At 51.2% G+C, this 13,588-nt stretch overlaps 1 protein-coding gene across 1 annotated transcript in view; it reads right to left on the bottom strand.

Annotated features, from left to right (window-relative positions):
- The window catches only part of USP40 (ubiquitin specific peptidase 40), a 69,393-nt gene that overhangs the window by 12,133 nt on the left and 43,672 nt on the right, over positions 1-13,588 (bottom strand). The window contains 8 exon segments of the mRNA XM_020973354.2: positions 1,496-1,560; positions 8,886-8,922; positions 9,179-9,265; positions 10,142-10,194; positions 10,197-10,229; positions 11,655-11,708; positions 12,011-12,068; positions 13,189-13,312. Coding sequence (XP_020829013.1) covers positions 1,496-1,560; positions 8,886-8,922; positions 9,179-9,265; positions 10,142-10,194; positions 10,197-10,229; positions 11,655-11,708; positions 12,011-12,068; positions 13,189-13,312 — 511 coding nt within the window.

The following is a 13,588-nucleotide window of genomic DNA, read 5'->3' as shown; positions in this document are numbered from 1 at the left end:
CTGGAACGCTCGAGCAGGGTCTCTCGTGGAAAGATGAGAAAAGAAGTCAGGTGTCGGGTTCAGTTTTTGTTTGTTTAGAGGTGGGTGCTAAGGCATAAAGAAGTCCAACTTAAAAAAAAAAGTCCAACTTTACACAGCCCGAGCTTCAGGTGACCCCAAGACATTTAAGGAGGAATTTCCAATAGACAGCTGGACATTTGGGTCAAAAGCTCAGGGGAGAAGACAGGACAGGAGACAGACACAGGCGTCATCAACATGGAGGCGATAATCAAGCACATGGACACGTCCAAGACCTTGTTGTTTTCAACACCCCTGAGTCAGATAAAGTATCCCTATAATAGAGGCTGCGGGGTCCTGGCTGGGCAGCCTCAGAACAAGGTCCCTTTGCTCCTCTCAAGAATGGGGGTCAACGCAGCTCTCCCTCAGAGGGAACTCTGGGCTCTTATCCAACAATGCTGGAGCAAGGCGCTTGGGCACTGGCTATCTCAAGAAGTGATTTCCCTCTCAGTGGGTCATCTTCAGTGGACTAGACTAATAGTAAGCATGAGCAAAGCAGAAGGTAGACAGGGGCAGGTTCGGGAGAATGGAAACCCTCAGAGTTCTTGCTGTTAGAGCATCCCATTGTGAATGGCAGTGTAGGGTTGTGGGCCCTAATGGTGTTTAGAATTACCTTCAATTTAGCGCATCCTCAGCCTAAGGACCCCAAAGAAACAAGGTAATTTCTCAAGATGCGCTAAGGAGTCTGAGAAGACCCACGTGGCCAGCGTGGCCAGCGTGGCCAGCCACAGCCTCTGTGGCCTGCTAGGGGAGAGGAACACTCCTGGAAGGCCCCAGAGGACGCTTCCCATGCTTGAGGACTGAGGACTTGGGCTTCGGATACTGACGACTCATTCACTCTGCCAGCTCATCGATGATCAAAGGGGATATTCTGTAAAGTGCTCACCAGAGTGCCTGACACACAGGAGGGGCTTAATAAATGCTTGGTCCGTCACCCCACCCCTCCCTCCGCGGCCCAAGCACCTCCTGCCTTTCTGGGCCTAAGACCAAGACGTGCCCTCCATGTCAAAAGGAAGATGAGGAGGGCTGACTGAGGTTCTCGCTGAGCTAACTGCCATCATGAAGGCAGCCCTCTGCCATTTCTAGAATACTCCAAAGTTTCTCTAAAACAATGAACCACCAAATCTGGGAGACAGGAGGAGCCATAGAGGTTAGCTTCGGAAACGTAAAGTACTGTAGCAATCAGTTAGTCTGATTGGTATCATTAAATCCAAAATACAATTTTACGGGTGAGAAAATGGGCTAGGAGACATTAAGGGACATGTCCAAGGTCACCTGGTTAGTGACAGGCAGAGCCACGAGGACCACTCCTGCCTGCTGATGGCCACCCAAAGCCCATGGAATGGCCCTGTTCACAGGGAGGGAAAGTCTACATCACTGAATCCGAGACAGATTTCGCCACTTGGGGAGATCAAAAGTAAGTAGAAAAACATCTTACTTCCTCATTTAAAGGTTCTCCAGCTTCAAAGCACCAATCCGCTTTGCGCAAATGCCACACGTCACCTATGACAAAATAAAAATCTGCATGAAGGCCTTCTCGTAAGGACACCCGTCCACAGGCCACCTTTCTTTGGATCCAATGCGGCGCCAACAGGGTGACGCGCGAGGGAGGCGGGGGCCAAGGTGCGCTGACGGACAGATGCGCCCTGGCGAAACTGCCAAGTGCATCCCCCTTCTTCCAGCATGAATGAGGGAGTGCCAAGAGGCTGGGCACCTCCTCTCAGTACTTAACTCACCCCCTTCCACAGGGACTTTCAGGCCTCTGACCAAATGCCACACGAGAGGCTGCATGCTATAAAAATTAAGGAATTACAGGCGAATGGACATCAATAACGAGGATGTATAAAATCACTGGCGACAGACAAGGGGCAAGACAGGAGGGACAACAAAGAGGTGGGGGAGGGGGCAGAGTGACTGAGGCCAGGAGAGGCTGTGCGGGCACCGGGATCTTTAAGCAATCTGCTCACGGCCGATAAAAGGCAGTAAGCTCAACTCCGTGCCAGGACAGAAGGAGGAAAGCCATGCCAAAGTGGAAGGCGGGTTAAGACGGGCTGGGCACAAGATTTGGATTTCTGGACTGCATTTAAAAATAAACTGATGGTAGGCTCTTGGCCAGGGATGAACTCTGTGCAGCAAGGACCAGGAGGAGCACGCGCATCTGTCTTATGAACACGGCCATGGAGGATTTAAAATGAAAATGGAAGATGAGGGGAGAACTGCCGGTGTGGGCCACGCCAAACACCAAGGAGAGACGTGGATCTAGCACTGAGGTAAGAATGCTGATCGAAAGGGGACGGGCATTTCCAGGAGACAAGACCCCAACCAAAACCCTGGTCTCAGAGACCAACACTCAAACGGAAGACAAGGTAAGCCGGATCTCCTGGTGTGAGAAGGGAGTTCAAGTTCAGAGATGACATGAAGACATGGAGGGGTGGACTCAAAGAGGACCAGATGCATCACCGGGCAGCCTGCTACAGGAAAGAGTCCAGGGCTCTGGGTCCATCAACAAGCACTTAGCAACCAACCAGAACCGACGCCTGCCCTCGAGGAGCTTCCATCTGGCCAGAGCCCGCCCTGCCGGATCGAGCCTCCCACACTTAGCGGCTGTGTCACCAGCAACAAGCCCCAGCTTCAGAGCGTCACTTTCCTTACTTGTAAAATGGGGATAAAGTATGTCCCAGAGAACTCACCTCGCAGGCTGGCTGTGAAAAACAAGAGCAGGTCTGGGAAGCACTAGAGAGACATCAGCCACCGGATCATTAACATGTGAAAAATCCAGAGGCCAGTCAGGGAAAAGAAGAACATTTGCTGAGGATCAGCAGACCCTCAGACAGGGAATCTGGGGACCCTTCAGCACCAGCACTGAGCCCAGATGCAGAGTGGCGCCTCTCCCAACTCAGCAGAGCAGACCCTCAATCCCGAACCTGCCTTCACAACAATTTCATTCTTCAAAAGACGGTGGGAGTGACGCTGGCCACCGCCCCTCTGGACCTGACTGTGACCACTGAGGACGGCCTGGCTGTGGCAGCAGGAATAGTGGGGTCTTGGAAGGAGATGGCCATGCCACCCACGGACAGCTCGGCCAGCACTCCGGATCAGGAAAGAGTGGAGAGTGGAATTCCCAGAGGGGTACCGCTCCCTGCCCCTTCCTCCCAGTTGATGCCGTCCCCACCCACTCTGTCCACAGGCCACTCCACTCTCCCCTTCCTCTGGGCTACTGCCGACCTACTCCCCATCCAACTACACTGGGCCACCAGCAAGCTAGTGACATCCAACCCCTCCTGGCCCCCTTGCCTGCTCAGTGGCATCTCACCCTTGGGAAGTCTCCACAGCATCTGAACCTGCTCACCACCCCCGCCTCCTGCTCAGCACTCCCCATCCCCATGGGCTCTTGATCTTTTTTAAAAAGATAAATAAAATAGCTTGTTTCTCAATATAACTGGTTTCCTCTGTAATCTCGTGTACCTTGCACATTTAAAAAGATTCTGAGAAAAAAGGAGTCCATAAACTCCCCCAGATCTGCTACCCAAGGTGCAGCCTGGACATACAAAAAGGCAAAGTCCTGTCCTAACTTGCGTGGCTCTTCCTCTGGTTCTCCTCAAACCTTCTGGCCGCCCCTTCTTCTGCATCTCAGCTCTTGTGAGTGTACCCCAAAGGTCTGTCCTGGGTCCTCATCTCTCTTGGTGATCTCAGGATGTCCCATGAGTTCAGCTACCACCTATGAAACTCTCCTGTTTATAAACGCAACCCAAGTTCTTCTCTCGCATTCCACTGCCACATCACCAGCTGGCTACTGGATATCTCCACATGGATGCCCTCAAAGAACCAAACTCCTGTCCAAAACAAAACTCTGGTCCCTTCCCCTTGTCCTCACTTCTTGTTCTGTTGGGGACACCCTCATTTAATCCCATCAGTCAGGTTCAACAAGAATTCTCTATTGTACAGACCCTTCCTTCCCCCTCACACCTCCCATCCAATCAGATTCTCCTGCATCCATCACCTTCTCTCCACTTATGGAGCCAACACCCCCCTGCAGGCCCGTATCACCTTCTACCTGGACAACAGAGTCCTAACTGGTCACCCTGACTCAAGTCTTGGCCCTTTCCAATACACCCACCAGAGTTGCCCAAGTGACAGTCCTAAAGCGAGGGCTCAAAACCCGCAGGGGCCCCTTCCTTCTTGCCTTTAGGACAGACTACAAACTCTGCTGCTGGACACTTCCCAATTGGTCTCCAGTCTAACACTGCAGGCTCACTACACGCTCCTCCCCGAATGTACTCTACGGTCCAGCCGATATTCTCCCATCTCGTAACGTTCCTGCTCCCCCCCAACACCTCGTCCCCTCGGAAGGCAGATAAAGGCCGACCCTGACCCTCAGCTCTAGCACTCCCCAATTACTCTGGACACATTTACATTCACTCTTCTGTGGCGCACCAGCTCCCTGCCAGTTGGCTCCTCTGTATCTCCAGCATCTGGAACAGATGCACATGCCTGAGAAATGTTTGCTGAATGGAAGGCGGGGGAAGGGACCATGACTAAAAGTCCCACAGGACAAGTCAACCCACGCAAAACCTAATGACAAAAACCTAGAAACTCAAGTGGATGCACGAGGAATTCCCGGACAAAGAGAGATTTGTAACGCCTTGAAGTGTGGTTGAGGACAAATCCCCAAGAGAGACGGTGGTCTTGTAAAGGCATCCGTCAGACCCACCCAAGGTCCAAATAAACTGAGGCTGAAGAAAGGAGTGAAAGGGACAAGACAATGACGACCCACAATGGAGAAAGGTCAGAAGGACTCAACTCTACCTCTACCGATCTGGACCTGACAAGACGCGTCAAGCCAGGACTCTGAAGGACTGGCAGACAGGACAATGGGAAGGCCAACAACCGGAGATGGGCAAACCCTGCCTTCGTTTTTTAGGGGAATGGAGAGTCTCTGGACTACTGCAGACAGGTGATCTTGCCTTTACTTCTGGCAATGCCTCTGGCAACCAGACTGCTCGACTCCAGCGACTTCCTTCCCTCCCAACCTCAGCCACCCACTAATATAGCCACACTTCCAGCTCTGCCATTTCAACTTCCACAAAACTCCACTCTGACTCTATTTTCTCCCTAAACATATTTTTTTGCCTGAATCGTGACCTTTGGGTCCTCAACCGTCCCTACTGTCCCAACGCATCTACCTCAGTTCACCTTCATACCTGTACTGACCCCATGGTCTCCTACCTTCATGCGCCACTAGCTACTAACCTGAAATTCTTGGTCCCCGCTCAGCCACTTCTCATGGCAGATGCCTTCTGTTCAAGTAGAGATGAAGGGCCGTAAAGATCTTGTATAGACAAGAAAGTAGGCATATGGATCAAAGCCATGTGTTCTCTTGGTCACTTATCTGAGATATTACTATAGTCACGGAGACACGCATGTTCCTTGGGCACTAATCCTCCCTCTCCTGTTCTAGAACTAAGGACCGTGAATGGGATAAAATCACACCACCCAACGGATCCACCGCCTACAAATGATGGTGCCCAACCTGAGCACCATCAAGGGACGACAGAACCGCTACACTCAGCCTTCAATCTCACAGTTCCAAGAAGTGCTTACAGAGACAGAAACGGCAATAAGAAGAACAAAGATGGGAAGAGAGAGCCATGGCGGACCCAGCGTATTTAGAAATCAGGGCCGGAGATGACACAATGGGTGGTCACTGAGGGGCTGACATAACAGAGAACATGGAGGAAAGGGAAGATACCAAAGAGATAGCCAACATATGAGGAAGAGAACACCAGTGACTTCGCACCAGAGGCCTACGTTCTTACATGGACAAAACTCTTCATGAGGCTTATTGCTAGGGAGGAAGAAGGCTTTCACAAGTGACATTCAACAATGGGCCAGCATCCTGAGCACCCCCTATTAAATTAAAGATGCAGAGAACATCAAATTTCACTGGGCTTATTGGTGGATTATGAAAAAGCATCTAATTTGGCAGGAATCAAATACAGGTTAAAGGCCGTTTTCCAACAAGAAGATCACAGTGAGGTCAGGATGCCCGTCATCACCGCCATCACTCAATATGGTGCTAGAAATGCTGGTTATAGCAATGAGAGAAGAAAAAGAAATGGAAGCAATTAGAAGAGGTAATGAGGAAACAAAGCTATCCCTCTTTGCAGATGATATGAGGGTATACTTAGAGAATCCTAGAGAATCAACTAAAAAAACTAGTTAAAACAATTAACAACTTCAGCAAAGTTGGGGGATATAAATAAACCAGCAGCATCTCTACAGGCTACCAACAATACCCAGCAGGAGGAGAGCTAGAAAGGAAATTCCATTTAAATAACTACCACAGAGGATACAAAATACCTGGGAGTCTCCCTGCCAAGACAAACCCAGGAACTATATGAATACAATTATAAAACACTTTTCACACAAATAAAGTCAGATCTAAACAATAAGAAAAATATTAATTGCCAATATAGTGACAATTTTAGCTAAATTAATTTACTTATTCAGTGCCATACCCATCAAACTACCAAAGAATTATTTCATAGAGCTAGAAAAATAGTAACAAAATTTATCTGGAAAAACAAAAGATCCAGAATATCAAGGGAATCACTGAAAAAAAGGTTAAGGAAATGGCCTAACCATAGCAGATCTCAACCCTTACTATAAATCATCAAAACAATCTGGCATTGGCTAAGGAATAGAATGGAGACTCAGTGCAATAGATCAGGCACACAAGACACAGAAGTAAATGACCACTTTGGCTGATGCACTGGATACAGCACTAGGCCTGGAGTCAGGAAGACAACATCCTGAGTTCAAATCTGGCCTCAGATACTTAGTAACCATGTGACCCTGGACAAGTCATTTAACCCTGTTTGACTCAGTTTCCTCATCTGTCAAATGAGCTGGAGAAGGACATGGCAAACCACTCCAGTATCTTGGCCAAGAAGACCCCAAATGAGATCACAGCAAATTATCATATTAATCCAGAGTTTGAAAAACCCCAAAATTCAAGCTTTTGCAGTAAGAACTCAACCATTTAATAGAAACTGCTGGGAAAGCTGGAAAGCAGTTTGGCACAAACTAGACATAGAGCAGCATCTCACACCACACACCAAGATAAGGTCCAAATGGATCACTGATTTAGTCATAAAAGGTCACATCACAGTCGATTAGGAGAACATGGGAAAATGTGCTTTTCAGATCTATGGATAAGGGAAGAGTTATTGACCAGGCAAAATAAAGGAGATTATAGGAAGCAAAACAGATCATTGGATTACATGAAATTAAAATTTCGCACAAACAAAACTAGATGGAAAACAGAAAACTGGGGGAAATTTTTCAATAAGTTTCATTTCTCAAACATATAGAGAAGTGAATCAAATTTATAAAAAAAAAGAGTCACTCCCCAATTGATAAGTGGTCATAGGATATGAACAGGAAGTTTTTCAAAAAACTATCAATAGTCACATGAAAATTGCTCTAAATCAGTACTACTGATTAGAGAAATGCAGAGTTGTTTACTCTGAGACAGCACCTCACACTTACCAGATAGGCTAACATGACAGGAAAGGAAAATGACAAATGCTAGAGGGGATGCAGAAAAACAGGGACAGTAATATACTGCTGATGAAGCCATAAACTCGTCCAGCCATTCTGGAGAACAGTTTGGAACCATGCCCAAAGGGCTTATAAGATTGTACATACCCTGTGACCCAGCAGTAGCACTTCTAGGGCTGCACCCCAAAGAGATCATACAAATGAGAAAAGGACCCATGTGTACAAAAATATTTACAGCAGCTCTTTCTGTGGTGGCCAAGAATTGGAAATTGAGGGAATTTCCAACTAATTAATTGGGGAACAGCTGATATGATTGTGACGGAATGATAAGCAGGATGGTTTCAGAAAAACCTGGGAAGACTTCTACGAACCGACGCAAAGTGAAGTGAGCAGAACCAGGAAAACATTGTACACAGTCTCAGTAATATCATAAGGATGATCAACCATGAAAGACTTAGCTACTCTGATCAAGACAACGATCTAAGACAATTCCAAATGAGCCATGATGGAAAATGCCATCCATCTCCAAAGAGAGAACTAAGGAACTCTGAGTGAAGATTGAAACATAATTTTTTTGAAGTATAACTCTTCATCTTTGTCATTTTGTTTGTGTTTTCTTTTGCAACATGACTATATGGAAATCTGCCATACAACCAACAGGGAGCTTTGAGGAACAAGACATGAGCTGGTCACAGGAGGCTGCCAGAAGCCTCCACTACTGGGCCCCTCGCACACTGGGTGGGTCCTCCATGACAAAGCCATGGTAAGAAGCAGACAAGGGATGCACGGGATGTGCGGACACGGACAACAGAGACGTCTCCCAAATGAGGAGGTCACCACTTCCCTGGGCCCTCCTGCCCTTCCCGCATCCCGAGCCCCCTGGCTGTCGCCCCTAACCCTGCCTTCAACTCTCACACTGGAAGCACCAGGCCCCGTTTTGTGGTGGGGTCCTCAGACCAGGACTCGGACCGCCAGCTCTGCTCTTCCCACTTCACGGCCATCATCTCACCCCACGGACAGGCAGAAAGGAGTTGTCCACCCTCCTTCTTTTTCCTCTTTGGGTTGATTCTAAAGAGCCTTCATTTCCCCCCAAATACCGTCTATCTACTGGATGCCTTCAGTTTTCAAAGAGTCCAAAGAAGGTGTAGTGGCACTGCCCGCCAAGAGTGCAGGAAAGGGGCCCAAAGGTCCCGGAGGTTTATCGTGTGGGAACGACGGTGAGGAAAGGCAGCAAACCACGCCGCACATCCTCCCACATCACTGACCTTGCAGACCAGCTTTCTCCAGCATCTTCTTCAAACACTAGGGGAAAAAAAGCACAGAGAAGTTATGCTTCAGGTTAGTGGGGTCCTTGGAAGATGGGCCAGCCTCCTCAGCAGGCCCGCCTACACAAAAGGGCAAAGTCCATGCTCAGGAGGCCCGGGCAGCCGCCCCTCAGCCCTGGCCAGGCCTCTGGCCCAGGCACCTCCCCGCTGGGAAGGCCAGGGCATCCCCCCTCCCCCCACCGACTCAGGGCACAGAGTGCCCGGGCTCTCCTCGGGGCAGGGCGCTCACTTACTTCGCTCACAGAGATCGTCGACTCCACAATGATCTCCATCGTCAGGCCGGACTCGAAGTCACTGCCCACGGTGAAAAACAGGAAGAGCTGGGAAAGGCCAACATGCTCAGGTGAGGGGGACCTCAGCACGTCCCCCTCCCAGGAGCGATCAGTTTATAACGTGCCCTCCCCCCACCCCTGGACCTCCTAGGAAAGTAGACTGGCAGTGATGGTCCTGCCCCACCTCTCACCTCTCACGGGCCCTGGGGGGGGGGGCCCACCTCCTGACAATCCCCCAAAGAGGCTGAGTCCTAAGGATGAGCATGAGCCTTGGGAGCCTGGGGTGGGTAGAGTACGGGGACACTAACAAGCCCCTGCTTGAGCTGAGAAAAACGGAGCTCAGACAGACGCAGAGCAACTGAGGGGCAGCTGTGAGGTCAGACCACCAGGGCAGGGTGGACACGCTCCCAAAAAGGCCCACGGTGTCCACAGGGTTGGCCACAGGAGTGCCTCCCCAACCCCCCCACCCATACACACCACACACACACATGCACACACGCACACATTGCCCAGAAACACATGCACACAGATATGTGCACATGCACACACATGCAGAAGCACACACCTGCACCCACACATAAGCACACCTGCACATACATACATGCAAGCACCCACACATACACATGTATGCATATAGTTGCACAAGCATACATACACACATGCACCACGTGTGCATGCATGTACATATAGAAACACACATGCACAAGAACGCCCCACACTTGCACATACATGCATGATCACGTGCATACACAGTACACATGTGCACAACACGCACACACTCACAGATGCACAGACATGCACACACGTGTGCACACACTTGCACAGTGTACTTACAGATGTGCACATGCATGCTGGCACACACATACACACACATGCACACACCCCAATGCCGCAGGTCAGGACCTCTGGGCGATGCCATGTTACCTGGGAGGAGGTCGGAGCTCTGCCACGACACAGTCCCAACAAACTGCCCATTCCATCTCTGCTTCGGCCACAGTGTAATGCTCCGGCGCTGTCAAGGACACCGAGGGATCGAGTGAGCACCAGGGGCCCGGCCTTGGGCCCTGCTCAGGATGGAAGGGGCCCCACCCAGCCTCAAGGACGGAGGCCCAGGGCCTTCGCCTAAAGAACGGTCCCAAGGACAAAAGGAAATGCAGCGCCCCAGGCTGCAGCATGAAAGTATGAGGAAGGAGCTCCCTGGTGCCAGGCACCAGACTCAGGCTGGGCCCAGGCCTGCCTTCAGGAGGCTGCCCCTCTCATCAGACTGGAAGGCACAGGCGTGGCCGCCCGACGGCCTAGGGCAGGAAGGAGGACGATCAGACAGTCCGAGGACTGGGGACCACGCCTCCTGCACCCCACAAGTCCAAGGGGTGTCCATTCAAGAAGGACCGGCCTGTTCAGCTTGGGCCCAGAGCCTCAGGAAGTGGTACGGCCTGCCCGTCTTTGGGAGGTGAAGAGGCAGAGGCCGGACGCATCTCGGTCCAGAATGGCCTCCATGAGGGGCAGTGCCATGAAGCTGGAGAAAAAGCAGCCATGGGCACGAAGCCAGAAAGGCTCAGAAGGTGTGGCGCTCGAGCAGGGCCTGAGAGAAAGGAGTGTGCATGCATGTTTGCAAGTGTGTGTGCAGGGGTGCACTCAGCCTCTCACTCTAGGGAATGGCCTAGGGGAGGCCCAGAGGCAGGAGATGGCCAGCTGGGGCAGAGGTCCACTTAACAGAGGGGGCAACAGGGTTAGGCTCAGGCCCTAAATCCCAGGCCGGCGGAGCCTGGGCTTTCTTCCATCAGGACAGACTTTGGGCCAAGAGAGGTCAGCAAAAGCTGGCCAAGAAGAGCGTACACAAATGAGCCAGACGGCCCCCTCAGGGCCCGGCTCTTCTGTGCAGCCTTCCGGAGGCTGGTCCCTGCAGTGACAGGGAAGCTTTTGGCAGACTGCTTATGGATCTTAGCGGCACTTCGCGAAGACCTCTCTGGAAGTCAAACGAGGCCAACCTACTCGGGGACTCTTCCCTCGCTCTCATGGGAGGTCTTTGAGGAAAACAGTTACCTTAAGGTCTCATTCATCCCCACAAAGAAAGGGCTGACAACGAAGGAGACAGGACCCAAGTGCAGCCGGCCTGTCCCCTGGGCCCTGAGGACGCCAGGGAGGACCACGGCAATAAAGCTCAGGAAAATCAAGTGAGCCCAGCGCACAGTGTGCTGGATCTGAATTCAGCAAGAGACAAGTTCAAATCCTACTTCAGAAACTTCACAGCTGGGGCCCCTTCTCCTCATCTATAAAAGGGGCTGGACTTCACAGCCTGTGGAGTGGCCCAGAAGTTACCAAAGACACAGCCAAACCACCCTCCACCCTCACGTCCAGCTCACCACCAAGGCAGCCTCCCGCGACCCTCCACGAGGGCAGCCACGGGGCCAGGCCACGGCAGGGAGACCTCACCTACCTGGAGAAAGCAGCTGCCCATTTCGATCAATCAGCCTCAGGCAGCTGTTATTAACTGGAGGCAAAGAGAGCACAGAACGGCAGGTCAGTGCGGGAGTCAGAGAAGCCCCAACCTCCGCCCCCGCCCTCTGCCTCCTGACATTGCCTGGGCCCCCAGGTCTTCCAGGAGAGCTCCCCGCCATTCACCGTTCTGAGCACTCCCCTTTCCCACACCCGGGGATTCCAATCATTTATTTAAAGCTTAGGCCACCCCCTCCCCTCCAAGACACTGGCTGGTTTTGCTTTCATCTGTACATCTGCCAAAGCCCTGCCTCCTTCCTGAAACACACACTTGGCTTTACCTGAACATGCACCTACCCAGCTCCTCCTGCAACCCCAGCTCCTTGATAGCTTTGATTCGAATGTCCAACAGCATCTGAAATGGAAAAGCACGCTAAGAACATATTGGGCATAACCTGGCACCCCAGTACCCAAAAAACACATGAATGGTTGGGCATAACCTGGCACCCTTGGTACCTAGAAGACAACCAAATGACTCTCCCTCATGAAGCACCCTGGACCACCCAGGGCTGCCAGGAGTACACGTGAAGGAAGCACCCAGTCACGGCTCTCTGCCCATTTTTACAGAGCGTTATACTCCTGGCCACTACAAAAATGATCCCACCCCAAAGAGCTTTTTCTTTGAAATCTGGCCTTCACACAGCCAACACTCCCCCCAACCCAGGCCACTAAGAAACTCCCTGGAAGCAAGGACTGAGGAATTAACGTTGACCCAAAAGGCAACAAACGAATAAAAACTGTTCAAAGTTTTGACGATCGCAAATGAAAAGAAACAGGCTTATAAACTGGGGGGTTTCTAAGACTGATTTTTAGGTGGCGAGAGAGACTAAAGACTCACATCAACTCAAGAGAATCTTCCAGAGGCCAAAGAAGCCAGCTTGTCCACACTCCCTTCCCCACCCAACCCCCATTTCACAGACTAGGAAATAAAGGCTGGAAGATGGGGAAACTGAGGCTCGGAGAAGTTGGCTTAGAAACCTGTTCCGCCCTTCCCTCCCGGCAGCCTCCACAGAGGGTCCTGCCATGGAGCTCTCTCCTGGACAGCCCTCCCATTGCACGGAAAGGACAGTGAAGGAAACAAATCCTAAGAAGATGGGGCCTGGCTATTCGACACAAGTCCTGAACAAACCAAAGGTTTCCCTGGAGACACTGCATCCAAGAAGGACTGGCTTCACACGGATTTGGGGGAACACGTGCCAGAGGATCAATAGGAAAAGGAACCCCAAAACAGTCCACTTCAACGGGTCCCAAAGTCTAAACTGGCTTTTCCCCATAAATCCAAGAAGTCATGAAATATCGCACGATTCATGAAGCAGAGATGACTCCTTGAAATTCATAACTTCAATACCCCCACCTCCCTTTAATCTCCCCTCTCCACTCTCACCACCCCGTCCCCAGCCATTCCCCGGGGGGCCCCATACCAGCACTCTCCCTGCTGTCGCTCACATTCTGGCCCCAAACTCTTCTTTACTCACTGTTTCAACAGTCGCCGAAACTTTCACCAGCTCCTCCTCAGAATCTGCTTGACACAGATTCTTAACCTGCATCCAGCTGAAGTTGCTCAGAGAACTCTCCCTTCTGCCTCCGGCCAATAGCAAGCTGCAGGCAAGGGACAGATTCACAAGGTGATGCCTTCATGTCCCCTGCGACCGGGGTGACCAACATTTCTCAAACTCTACACACGTAACCTTAAACGTCCTCATAAAACAAGCCCCCCACATTCCCGGGAGCACTGCTTTCAGCCAAAAGAAAACAAGGCTGCTCGCCCTTCAAAGGGAAACCGGCTCCCTACAGAGAGTGCGTGCCCAGGCTTCCATGACTCAGTGGCTCTGTGAGCACCTCCCCCGCTGCGCATCACAACGATGCGCAGTCTCT

Source organism: Phascolarctos cinereus, unplaced genomic scaffold (genome assembly GCF_003287225.1).
Source record: "Phascolarctos cinereus isolate Bilbo 61053 unplaced genomic scaffold, phaCin_HiC Scaffold_5;HRSCAF=322, whole genome shotgun sequence".
Lineage (NCBI taxonomy): Eukaryota > Metazoa > Chordata > Mammalia > Diprotodontia > Phascolarctidae > Phascolarctos > Phascolarctos cinereus.
This window is presented reverse-complemented; position numbering and strand designations above follow the sequence as displayed.